Source organism: Puntigrus tetrazona, unplaced genomic scaffold (genome assembly GCF_018831695.1).
Source record: "Puntigrus tetrazona isolate hp1 unplaced genomic scaffold, ASM1883169v1 S000000715, whole genome shotgun sequence".
In the NCBI taxonomy this organism is placed as follows: Eukaryota; Metazoa; Chordata; class Actinopteri; order Cypriniformes; family Cyprinidae; genus Puntigrus; species Puntigrus tetrazona.
This window is the reverse complement of record NW_025048327.1, coordinates 98,417-111,854: the sequence shown is the minus strand read 5'-3', so window position 1 is coordinate 111,854 and position 13,438 is coordinate 98,417. Positions and strand designations below refer to the sequence as shown.

Sequence of the window (13,438 nt, the reverse complement as noted above, 5' to 3'; positions counted from 1 at the left end):
GACATTACAAACAATGTCAGTATCAGATATTTATAGAATATACATGCGTGTATACCATTTTTTCATAACTGAATGGATCATTTTAAATGTAATAGCTTACACGATGAGAAATGATTCAGAAGCTGTGAAGAGTGTGACAGCTGAGACTTGATCTACAACTCATATACAGTTAGTTTTTCACATTTGAGAATTAAACCCACAACACACCCGAGGAAAACTGTAAATATGATATCATTTGGCAGATTTGCTCCCTGTTCATTAATATTACAAATTCTGTATAAAAATGGGCACAAAACATTGATGATATGGAATGTTGTGAGTAATGGCTTTGCATACTAGGAATGTATATTTATTAAAATATACATACATCTGTCACGTGTCAGTGATATGTAAAAACATGCGCGAGTAAACGGTGTGTAACTAAAAAGATCCGGCGGAACTAAAAACACACGCTTTAAGACACGTCAGCTGAAGCACTCGGACACATTTTACCGACGCACCGCTCCGGCTTCCTTCTCATTTCTGCAGTCAGGTGTACTCACTGCTGTTCTCTGCGTCTTGTAAACATTAGGTATATTATGCATTTGCCTGGATGTTTTGGTGTCAGTAAAGTGCCGCTCATCTGAAGTCAAGAAAACAGTTAGTTTTTTCCCCGTCATTCATATAACGTTTTGTTCATTTATTCATTGATGTCTTGACTTGTCATGTGGTATGTCATCATAGTGCAAGGTAACCATGAATCAGTATATTTTCTGCTTCTGTTCCATCTTACGTTCGTCTCATCCTTTCCTTCCGAGTGTGTTCGATAATCAAAATGTGCTGCATGGTAATGTTTCTGATCTGATTTGTTGTTGTCTCTTTTGCTCAGCTTCGTAAGTACTAGCTTTATGTGTTTTGCTGAGCGGTTTCACGTTACAGAGCTTCTTTTGAGCGGAACACACCATTTTCAGAATGTGGAAGTTTGAAATAGTCTTCCAAATCTCATGCTATTGATATTTTATTAAAAAAAAGTCTTGCTGTAGTCTGACAAAAGTTATCGGTTTACCTTCCCAAACATTTAATTTGCTGTTTAATTGTTGATAGGATAACACGAAGAATCAGGAAAACACACACACACACACACACACACATACATATAAGGTAGTTTATACACTTAAATGCAAAAGTAAAATAGAATGAAAAAAAATAACAAAAGATATATATGTGCATATTGCAAGGGGAAAAAACAATTTGAGATGTACATATAAACACACACACACACACACACACACACACACACACACACATAATGCATGTTGTTGTTAATACAGTATTGACCAGAATAAGGTATTTCACATAAAAGAGAAAATAATAGCAACATTAGTGACAATGCTTTTAAGGATCATTATTATGAAAGGTAGATGTAAACGTTAGGTTATGATATAACATTTTTTTTTATATAAATACGCAGGTGTTTTGAGGACCTATCTGGATTGATGCCCGGCAGGTTACGATGGAATTGTCTGAATCTATCACACACAAGAACGGGAGGCAGCGGAAGCCTGTGGTGTCCGCCTCAGATATGGGCGAGAGAGAATCCAAGCTAGAAGTGGAGGACGACGAGGAGGCTCTTCTGCCCAACTCAGACCGGCCCGAAGGACGGACGAAAGCCAGTCACGGGATCAAAGGAGAACTGGGCAACGTGGCCCTGCTGTTGTTTTTGTACGTGCTTCAGGGCATTCCCTTGGGCCTGGCCGGGAGCATTCCTCTCATCATGCAAAGCAAGAACGTCAGTTACAAGGACCAGGCCTATTTTAGCTTCGTGTTTTGGCCTTTCAGTTTAAAGCTGTTCTGGGCTCCGCTGGTGGACTCGTTGTACCTGAGGAAGTTCGGCAGGAGGAAGTCGTGGCTGGTGCCCACTCAGTACCTGCTGGGTCTTTTCATGCTTTACCTGTCGGTCTCGGTCGACGCGATGCTTCAGACGGACGGACAGAGAGGGCCGGACGTGATCACTCTGACCGCAGTCTTCTTCCTGCTGGCTTTCCTGGCGGCCACACAGGACATCGCCGTTGATGGCTGGGCTTTGACTATGCTGTCCAGGGAGAACGTGGGTTACGCTTCCACTTGTAACTCCGTGGGACAGACGGCTGGATACTTCCTAGGAAACGTCTTGTTTCTGGCTCTGGAGTCTGCGGATTTCTGCAACAAGTACCTGAGGTTTGAGCCTCAGGAACGGGGCATTGTGACGCTCTCGGGTACGATTAATATGAATTTTTAAAGTCATTAATATTTTTATTCCGCAGTAATGCATTAAAATGATCAAAAGTGAAAGTAAAATGTTTGTACGTTGTTTACATTTTATTTTAAACAAGTGTTTCGGTTCATAAACGAATTAGAAAAAATGTTTCTATGGTTTCCAAAAATATTAAGCAGCACAACAGGAATAAATTATATTTATGTTTTTTCTAAATATTTTGAATACAAATCTAATTCCAACTATTTTCACAATAATTTAGTGAGCATAAGGACTAAAAATATTAAAAATACTTTTATATAATAAGTTTCAAAGACTTTTTCTTTTTAAGAAATCTTAATCAAGGCTGCAGATAAATACAGAAAAAACTGTAATATTGTGAAATATTATTGCAATTTTAAAATACAAGTTTTCTATTTTACTATACTCTAAAAATTATTTATTCATGTGATGCAAAATAGATTTTTCATCAGCCATTATTCCAGTCTTTAGTTTCACACGATCCTCCAGAAATCCTTCTAATATGATGATTTATTGTCAACATTGGAAACGTTTTTTTAAACCTGTGAATGAAAAGTAAAAAAAGAAAAGAAAAGCATCTACTTAAACTATTATTTTCTTAAAACAATATATACCATTAAAAATAATGATAACATAAAATAAAACACAAATACATCAGTTTATTCAGCAGGCATGTGTTCACTTGACAAAGTCATAGTAAAGATTTCTGTTTCGAGGGTTTACTGATACTTTGTACTTTGTTCTGCTCTCTTTCAGATTTCTTGTTTTTCTGGGGGATCGTGTTCATGGTATCTACCACTCTGGTTGCTATCATGAAAAAGGAAAACAACAAACAGCATCATCCCAAGAAGAAGCCTAAAGAGGAGGACGAGGGCGTTATGGAGACCTACAAACTTTTGTTGTCCATAATTAAAATGCCCACTGTCTTTACCTTCTGTGTCCTTCTGCTGACCGCTAAGGTACTGCGACGTCAACCTTGCTATAGCAAACTTCCTGTTTTGACTGCCGTGACTTTATAGCTACGTGCAAATCGGTCTAATTTATTCCTCTTCCTCTCTACTTTCAGATCGGTTTCTCTGCAGCTGACTCCGTGGACGGGCTGAAGCTGGTGGAAGCTGGGAGTTCCTAAAGAGCAGCTGGCTCTGCTGGCGGTTCCCATGGTGCCTCTGCAGATCTTGCTGCCTCTAGTTATTAGTAAATACACAGCTGCCAGCCACGGCCACTCGACGCTTTTCTGCAAAGCTTTCCCATTCAGGTACAAACTAAATCAAATGACTCGATTCGCGATGATTCGTGATGTACACAGAACCACACGTGCGATCATTAACACACGGGAAGAGTAAGAGGAAGTTTGTTTGTTTGAAGGCTGCTGATTGGTTTGGAGTATGCCCTGCTGGTCTGGTGGACCCCGAGTGTTCGGCACGAGGAAGGCTTCCCGGTGTATTACTATGCTGTTGTGCTGCTGAGCTACGCAGTACATCAGGTTAGTTTACATGAATATGTTTGATCGGTGACTCTTTTTTTTGGTAAAAGTTTGGGATCAATTTATTGTTTGGGGCGAAAAATGAATCACGAAGGATGCTAAGCAGCACATGTTCTCAATGCTAATGATGAATCGGGCGTATTAGAATGATCTCTGAAGGATCGCGTGAGGCTGAAAAATTCAGCTTCGCTTCAGAGGAATAAATTCTATTTTAATGTATATTAGAATAGAAACCTGTTACACTCCATTTAAATTTTTTTCTGTATTTTTGATCAAATAAATGCCACCCTGATGAGCAAAAGAAGCTTGTTTTAAATTAACTTTTGATTGAAATCAACAAGTATAGTTTAACGTCTTTCTCCGCCAGGTGGCGCTGTACAGCATGTACGTCGCCTGCATGGCTTTTCACGCCAAAGTCAGCGACCCTATGATAGGTGGCACCTACATGACCCTTCTGAACACCGTGACTAATCTAGGAGGTAACTGGCCCTCTACTTTAGCTCTGTGGCTGGTTGACCCTCTCACCGTTAAAGAGTGCCGGGGCGCCCCGGGACAGACGTGCGGCTCGGTTGAAGAAGCAGGGGTAAGCTTTGAACCGAATCCCTTTTTCAGGCATTTGACGTTCAGCTATGTGTATCGTCGTAAACCTGTTCTTATGTTATCATCAGCTCTGCGTCAGAGAGGGCGGCACGTGCGTGACGGCGTTGGACGGTTACTACGTTGAGTCCGTTGTGTGCGTTCTGATCGGTCTCTGCTGGTGGATCTTCTTCGGGAAGAGAATGAAGCGGTTACAGGACGAGAGCCCCTCTGCCTGGCAATGCAGGGTTGCCAAATAATCTCTGCTGGACTCTGCCTTTCATTTTAAAGTTGCTTCATGCCTTGCCCTCTCTTCTCTTCTCTGAGTAACTGCTTATTTTTGTCACGCTACAGCAGGCCTGTAGAAAGGCTTGAACACTTTGAGGACTGAAATGGTAGAATAAACTGTACTATTAAATTCTTAGCAGATCCGTTCCATTGTTTCCGTAAACCAGAGCTTTTATGCCAAATTGAAACCTGTACATCTAGAGATGGCACCGGCTTACGTGTGCAGTACATACACAGCATGACACCCGCTGCTCAGATGCCTGTTTAATCAAGCATTTGTTTTAGAAATACTTGAGTTCCTGTGCCTTTCTGTTTTTAATATCGTACGATTGTCTCCCCAAAAAAGACTTCAGTGTGTCTTCTGATGTCATGCACGACGTATGTATGATGCTGCAAAATTCCCATTTCACTAGAAAGACCGGATTCTAATTGAGCTCTTCAGGTGGAATGTATATATTTATAAAGTATAGACCAAAATTGTCACATAGTTGTGAACGAAAGTGGCTGTGGTACGATTTTATTTGATTATAGAGGTGGAATGGTTTTATTATGTTGGTTTCTATTATGTTCAGTATTGGTTGCTATCATGCATATAAATCACTGTTACCTTAAATGACTAAGATATCAATATAAAAGGCAGGTGAAGCTAACTGTAACTTCTGCGAGGCCAGGAAAAACTTAAATGTGCAACTGAACGCGTACTATTCGTGAAACCAGCTTTGTCTTTTAAGACCAAGACCAAAACCAATCGTTAGAATTTCTATGAATTGTTTAGACTTTTCATGATCGGAGAAGCCTAGTATTTACAACTGTACGATTTGTTATTGTTTGACTGGGGCATTTATACAATCACCAGCGCTTTTAATAAAAGATAGGGATTGTTCACCTAGAAATCACAAGGCTGTAATCGGCTACTTATCTTCATACTTCATAACCCTATGGACCTTTTTTTCTTTAATAAATACAGAAAAGGAGACATTATTTAAATAATGTTAAATTGGTAGCCCCCACTTGTTTCATAATATTCTTTATAACTTATTGTTATTAAAAAAGATACAGATATGAAACATTTGAGGTTCAGTAATGGATGACAGAATTAAATTTTTTGTGTGAACTCTCACTTCAATGACAGACAGCCTCAGTCTCTATTCACTGTTACTTTTACATCATATTTTTGAAGTGAACGATGAATAAGGCTATTATTTGGATGCACTGTGTGTGTGTGTGTTCCATGGGTTGAAAAAAAAGCCAAATGATTTGAAAGAACCTGGAGTGAATGATAGAATTATTATTATTTATTTTTTTTGTAAAGTATCCCTGTTAAATACTGTACCGTTTGGCTAAATATTTTACATGCTGTAATTTTTTCTTCATGCAAATTTCTTTACATTTATAATTTTCATGAAGTGTTCATCTTAGTTTTATGTCATGTAGGCTAATGAGAGAAGTTTTAGAGGGTGCAGCTGCAGTGTGACTTTGAATCTTTGTAAATACTTGTAAACTGTTCCAAGGACAGTTTTTTATCAACATTCCCAAACTATATGTAAAAATAAATAAATATCTTATTTACAAATGAACGAAAGGGAATGTGATCAATTTGTGTTTAGCTTTCCCAAGTGGAACGTTTACATGTAAAACCGAAAGCGCATTTGACTTTTGGCCTAAGTCGCTACCCTTAAGCAGTGGGCGTGGCTTCATTTTGTAGTTCTTCCTCTGTAAACAACATGCCGCCAGGTTCGGATCCTTCAGATGTAAACGAAGAGGACAAGCCCTCAAAAAATATAATTGCGCGTATATCACAGTTTGCTGATGATAACTTAACGTTTGTCCGGGTAAGTGACAGATTTAAATAATAAATGTCCTTTAATTTTTTTAAGGTGTAGAAAAATGGCAGCACCCTGTATTGAAATACTGAGTTTGTGAATTACGAACTGTAAGTTAGGCTACGCCAGCTGCCCGTGCAAGACGCGATAAGTGTTATATTGTGCTGTATTGATATTTGCGTATTTTAATATGCTCCCCAACAGAGCATCAGCACATGTCTTGGTCTCGTGGGTCTTCTTGTCATAGCGAGGAGCATCAGACTGGTAAGTGCAGCAAACACACTCGACGAAGCGCTTTTATTTCACGCAGCACCTGTTATGCATGCTCTCTGTAAGTCTGAGGGAAAATTTTCGTTTCCGAACGAAAACATTGTTAAACTGACAGACGCTGCATATTACTGTATGCAGTAGGGCACAGGGCTCTCAAAGACGCTAGTTTTAAATCTCATGGAAAGCGATTTATTGGTATCCGTCATGTTGTGCCTAATATTTTAATGGAAAGACGTGCGTGTTTCTTTCAGCGTGTCGGTGTAGTTTTGGTATTCACCAGCAGAGGCTCCCGTTGCCCTTCAACTATATATATATATTTTTTTTCTTCTCTCATCATATTCTTCTGCCTTTGTTTTGCAGGTTACAAAATTTGGTTCTGCGGTTGATATTCCAGCGCGATTCATTGAGAGAAACGTCAGTATCAGAGGAAGACTAAGACATGTTACAGAAAAAGGCCTCGAAGTGGAACACATTCCGATCTATGTTCCTTTTCTCAGTCGCCTACCGACTAAACGTAAGAAACCACACGACCCCGTCTTTTCAGTCCTTCAGGAAGACACTTTAATTAAACGTCCTTTCAGTAGGCCTGCACGTTTATTTCGCAGCTGTCACGGGGACCGCCGTGTTCATATGAACAGCTGGCCTCAATTATGACGCCATCTTAAATTTTTTTTTAAAAAGAAACAATTTAATAGTTTTTCATAATTGCGTGTCTCCTGCTGTGTCAGTATTTTTATTTTCTCCTTTAAAAAAAAAAAAAAAGACTTTGCCTTTAAACTTGGATTCAATCCCGTTCACTGCTTTTTTTTAAAAAGTTTTTTTGAACCAAAATGTAAATTATGTTATTATTTACTCCCTCTCATGTCGTTACGAACTATTTCTGACCTCCATGACCGCGATCAACGCACAGAACGTAGCAGCCGTAACGTAATTAGTATTTTAGACGGTAACACTGATTAAGTTCTGAGGCGATCTCTAAAATGGCGGAAGTTTCAGAACTGAATCAAAATGTCACTGAATTGTTAACATTCGCGCATCTACAAGACTGTGTTTCAGCATTTTCGCATGAATCTCTGTAAACCGGTTATTGGAAAGAGGCAAAGTAATTCTATTATAGACCCGCTGTGCCTTCAGAATGAGTTTAATGGGTGAAACCAGTCGCACATCGACTCCCTGAAGGTTGGCTAAGACGATTATGTCTATCAACGTTGCTGCGACGCACAGATGGCTTTGTTAAGCTTGACCTCAGATGGACGCGTCTAGCTTTCTCCTGTGCACCGCCGAGACTCGTCATAGGGAAAGCGTGACCTTATTGGTCTTGTTCACGTAACGACTTTTCCCACTGTAAAAGCTCTTTAGAGTCTCGTGGATATAGCGTTGGTTAGAGATGACGGCTCACACCGGCTTGTGCAGGTCAGCCCGTGACCCTTCTGGATGTGCGTCTGGCTGGAGTGGAGCTGACCTCAGAAGGGCAGGAGTGGATCGGTCGACAGCTGAAGCCGGCTGAGACGGTGTGGCTGCGGCTGATCGCTCGACAGAACCAAACCCTTCACTGCCTAGTGTCGGTTAACAGGGTAGGTGCCACACATACCAGATCAGCACAGGGTCAGGTGCCACCGGGAAAGTTGGTAGCTTGACAAATGAGAGGCTTTGAGACAGAAAGAGCAGTGGTTTGTAGCTTTTTTAGCTGCAACGGTATTTAAAGAAAGCCCCAGTTATTTTTCCAGCTGTTTGTGATTTACTGGAGAAGAATTATTTATTTACTTGCTAGCTTATATAAACATTTAACCTTGTTATTTTAGAGTTTGCATTAATTTATATAAAAAGTAAATTTATTATAAAAATAGTTATGATATTGTATTAATTTCTATGGCCTTTCTGTATTTAAAAATGTTACTTTTAAAATTCTTGTTATCGTTTTTTTAAATACTTTTTTTCTTTGTGCTCTTTAAGACAAAAAGGTTGGGATCGAGTTAAAGGATTAAGATAATAAATTTGAGACCCCTAGTGAGTTTAAGAACTAACACTTTAGATGTAAAATTATTGAGGTTAAACAGTCACAGAAACTGGACATATCAGGGGATTTCAAATGTGTCAACAATTAAATAATAATAATAATTATTCTATTAATAATTAAAAATGTATACTTTACACTTTTTTTATACTTTATTTTTATACTTATTATTATACATTATTTAGAATTATAATAATTTTTGTTATTCGTCAAATTTCGTTTAAAATGTGATTTTTTTTTTTTCTTTCTAGGGCTCACTCTTTAACACCTGTGTGAATGAGGAGCTTTTGAGGCATGGATTGGCGAGGACTTCTCCGTTTGTGGGTCTGGACTCTCACTCTCGGATCTACTGGCGTCTATATAAGCGCTTTCTGAGGGCCGAAGGCAGAGCGGAGCAAAAAGGAAGAGGCCTGTGGAAGGAAGAGAGTCGCTGGGAGAGGGCTGCTAATGTCTTGAGAAACAATACGCTCTTCGTCTCAGTTAAAAAACTCCTCAAACGGACGTCAGGGGCTAAAGAAAAGTGAAAAAGTCCCTTTTCAAAAAAAAAAAAACAAGGTTGGTTATTAATTGCGCGCAGTTGTATTTATTCTAAATGCGCTATTTTGCTGATCTCAAACTTCACAGATAAGCAGCGATTAAACTTGAAATTTCTGTTTTTCTGCTTGTCGTTACTTTGAGCTGAGAAGAACACGTCTCTTCACACTCGTCCTTGTTCTTAACACTCTGCACTTCTGTATAATCCATCACATTATTCATGCTCTCCTACACCTGTAGCTCTGGACATCATCGTCATATTCCCGACAGCCGGAAAGCCTTTGTACTCTTCCCTCCTCCCATAAATCCATATGCCGCGGACCTCTCGGTTTTCTCTTTCCCCGGGGAGGCGGGGGAGTGCTTTGTCACGATGACATGGCAGTGGGGGTCCACCGATGCCCCTACGGAGACAATGAGGAGGAGGGATCCCCATTACTATAGAAACATCACACTCAGAAGACAAAGTGCATTGAGGGTGCCACCTTCTCAGGGTCCTAAAAGCCTTAGTACGTGGAGAAAAGAGGGTAGAAAAGGGGCTTGAATGGAACCCTTATCTTGAAGATGAATACGTTTAAAAGACAGTATTCGGGAATATGAGCAAAAGCATTATTATGAGAAGACCATTATCTGTAAAGCTACTCGTTTTAATTATGTAGTGAGTAAAGGTGAATATGTTAGCATTGCTACAAAAATCTGAAAGAAGTCATTTTCTGAAAAACAAAGTCTCAGACTTGATAGACCTAACTAACATCTAATGGCCTTCCCAGTGGTTTGCAGGTCCTCTGGTAGGGGTTTTGTTTTCCTCTCGGTTCTCAATGGAAATAGTCTATCTACTCTAATGGACAGAAGGGGGAGGGAATGCCTGCCTCCTCCTTTTGGCCTTTGTTGTGCAAATGTCCCTTGCGACTATGGGAGAGATGCTGGACTCTTATTGGACAAACGGTTTGAATTGTAAGGTGCACGGGTATGAGACTAGCAGACTTTGAACCCGCACTCAGCACATGGGCGGTTACTCAGAAAGACCTGCGGAAACTGTGGAAGGAGTGAGATGAGAGATGCGTGACAGGAAAATATGCCCTTTGTTTTCAGAACAGAACTCCTCTCTCCTCTTTGTATCAAATTCTAAGCTGAATTTTAAGCTCCTCAACTGAATCACAACAGGTTTTTGGTAGTACACTGAAGTGCAAGTTTAATTTCAAAAATGACGTGAAAGTAGAATAGTAAGTCAATGCCAATATTATTATTTAGTTCTAAATTAATAAGTTATCCTTTCTAAAAAAAATAGAGACTGTGTCTTCTAAGAAGAAATGAGTTTTATTTTACTTTAATGCTATTTTTATCCTGTTTAATTAATAAATATAAGTATTAATTTACAAAAATAATTTCAATAATTTTATATCCAATAGCTAACATTTCATCACGCTTTATTTTAGGCTCCAATTCCCTTTAAACAAGCCGTTAGCTATGACTTTTGTTTACCTCAGTAAACTCCCAATTAACTGCTTATTAATAGTCAACAGTGGACGTTATTGGGATGTAGAATATGGTCATACAGAATATGTGCTTTTTAAGTACTAATAAACGGCCATGTTATTAACAGGCATGCTAATAAACAACTAGCCTAGTTAATAGCGATAATTAGTCCCTATACTAAAGTTTCCCCCAGCTTTCTAACACTTTCGAAAGTCCACGTGCTTGATTTTTGTGAATAAAAACATGCTACAGAAACGCAAGCCGAAACGACAACGCTTTATTAACTGTGGCGTGATAATAATCGCTGTTCCTTATAGCCGCTCAGCGTCAGTCCGCTCCAGAAAGTTCGCGCCGGTTTTTGCGGCCGCTTCCCTCGACTCCGGTCAGTTACCAGTCCGGAGCTTTTGAATGAGAGCGGAGACTTACAGTTAAACAGTAAACACCGCCGTACGCGCGAAGGAGAACCCCGGAGGACGCTCGTGTGGAGGAAAAGAAGTTAACAATGTTTCCAGTGTTTCCGTGAAAAGAGCCAAGCCTGACTCTGTAACCAAAGCGGAATCCCAAGCGAACTCTTGAGTGTGAGAAACTGAAGTAAGTGATTTGTCTCCGTTCTTTGTTGAGAGCAGGTGCAAGCGCCAGCCGAAAAAGTTTCGCTTTTCACTCCTTTTCTAAATTACTTTCACTAACTATCTATATCATACAGTGCCAGTCAACGATACAGACATTTGTTGTGAAATGTTAAAAAAAAAAAATCATTAAAAGGTACATTTAATGTTTTCTTGGTGTACGGTATGCCAGATGGTTGACGTGACAGTATAAACGCATAACACCCAGAGGGTGGCATAAAAAAAAAAGCCCAGGTGGCCTTCATGTCCAGTGGATGGAAATGAGCACTCAGGTGTTACACGTAACCTTCAGCGGGTGAATAAGTCCAAATGTGCTCAAACACATGTTGACAGGGGCTGGTAAAATCATCTGGGTGTGTGCTGTTCCCTCAAGCCTCAGCAATCACTGTTGCTCATGTTCAACATTTGCCTAAATCCATGTATTATTTACAGACATTAACCAGACAGAACGCACCTGGAAGTATTGTGCGCCAGCTTCAAAATGGAGCTCAATAAACCAAAAAGCTCACAGACCGAATGAGATTTTTTAAATATAATTTTTTTAATATTAATAAACCCATACGCAGATGTTATTTCACCCGACTTGTGAAGTGACCCTTATTTGGCCGCGCAGACACCCCGCAACAACCTTCTAGCGAAGTAAACGTCAGGCATGGACTTGGGAAAGGTTAGGTTTTGCAAGCGAGACAGTCTTGTATTTGTCACAGAAAGCTTCTATTCAAAGTCTATGCATATTTCTGTGTATTGGAACGCGTGGGGTAAAATGACTCCAGTGTTTTCCAAGCACAGCGTATCATTTTGCTCCCCTGCTCGGGTGTATAGCTTCTGTGTGGAAGCAGAGACCTGATTAATTATTTAGCTTTTATTCCCCGAGAACAGAAGACAATACATGTTAACTGTATTCTTTGTGTTCTCAGCGTGGCTTCAGTGAGGTCGGGTCCGGCGGCCTTGAAACAGATCCCAGAGTCCGTCACTAGTTCTGGGTCACAGTGAATGTGCCTGCCACTCCTACTGCATCAGTCCAAGCCGGGACTTTCAGAGCATTCAGTTCAACTTTTAAACCGGCTTTTTTGATCAGTTGATCTGTCCGTCGCTTGAGTTTTTAATTCTAAGCCTAGCAGGTCAGTCCGAACTCTGACTGGTTCTGTTGGCACATCTTTAAGATGCTTTCATCCAGTCTTTCACTAAGATTTTGAGATGTGTTTGCAGAACTTTCTGAACTTTCTGAACTCCAACTTGTACCACAAGTTCATACTGAAACACTCAAAATGGCATTGACTGTAAAAAGTAGTGTTTTTTTTTTTAAGAGTACTTTAATTTCCTAAAACTGACTATTGTTACATAATGAATAGTTTTGTCCATTGTCCAAATTAATTATTGCCATTAATAGTGTTGACATAGAAATGCAAAACTAAAAACTAAAACGTTGCATTTTATCATTCAGTATTTTTTTTTTAAATGGTGTGAATGCAGCACAAAATTGTTTAATTTAGTGATATAAAATAATCTATGTATATAACAAAGCTTGCATTTATTTTAGTCATGAACAACGATTAATTATGATTTATCGCATCCAAAATAAAGGTTTTTGTATACATAATATATTTGTGTCTACTGTTTATATTTATTGTGTATATATAAATGTACACATTTAAAAATAGGTCGTGTTTATACATTAAATATATTTATATATAATATAAATTATATGAATATAATTATAGACATGTAACATATAATATATGTGCGTGTCTTTATATATACATAATAAATATACCCAGCAAACACACACATATATATTATATACACAAAAACATTATTTTAAAAGCGATTAATCACAGTTTATTTATTTATACTTATTTGTTAATTTTTATTTATTTCATATGGAAAATGTCAAACATGTTAATCATGGGCATTTTTATTTAACGTTGCATTTATATATATATATATATATATATATATATATATATATATATATATATATATACACATACACACACATGCTATTTTCTCTTTAAATGCTACTAATACACATGCAAGCAGCTAAATAATAGTTTTGGGCCCTTAACTATGTTTACCTTTTCTTTTTCTTTTTATTCA

The 13,438-nt window shown here is 38.8% G+C and overlaps 2 protein-coding genes across 2 annotated transcripts; both read left to right on the top strand.

Annotated features, from left to right (window-relative positions):
- Positions 1–485: 485 nt before the first annotated feature.
- Positions 486–5,292, top strand: slc33a1 (solute carrier family 33 member 1). The gene is given in 8 exon segments (XM_043232850.1): positions 486–729; positions 1,451–2,234; positions 3,011–3,213; positions 3,321–3,371; positions 3,373–3,509; positions 3,620–3,737; positions 4,105–4,320; positions 4,406–5,292. Coding segments are annotated over 7 exon segments (1,635 nt in total). The 5' UTR covers positions 486–729; positions 1,451–1,492; the 3' UTR covers positions 4,574–5,292.
- Positions 5,293–6,299: 1,007 nt separating this feature from the next.
- LOC122335081 (protein C3orf33-like) lies at positions 6,300–9,363 on the top strand. Its single transcript, XM_043232837.1, has 5 exons — positions 6,300–6,433; positions 6,629–6,688; positions 7,055–7,208; positions 8,108–8,268; positions 8,960–9,363. The coding sequence occupies exons 1-5, from the start codon at positions 6,326–6,328 to the stop codon at positions 9,230–9,232; spliced, it is 756 nt and encodes a 251-aa protein (XP_043088772.1). The 5' UTR covers positions 6,300–6,325; the 3' UTR covers positions 9,233–9,363.
- The last annotated feature ends 4,075 nt before the right edge of the window (positions 9,364–13,438 follow it).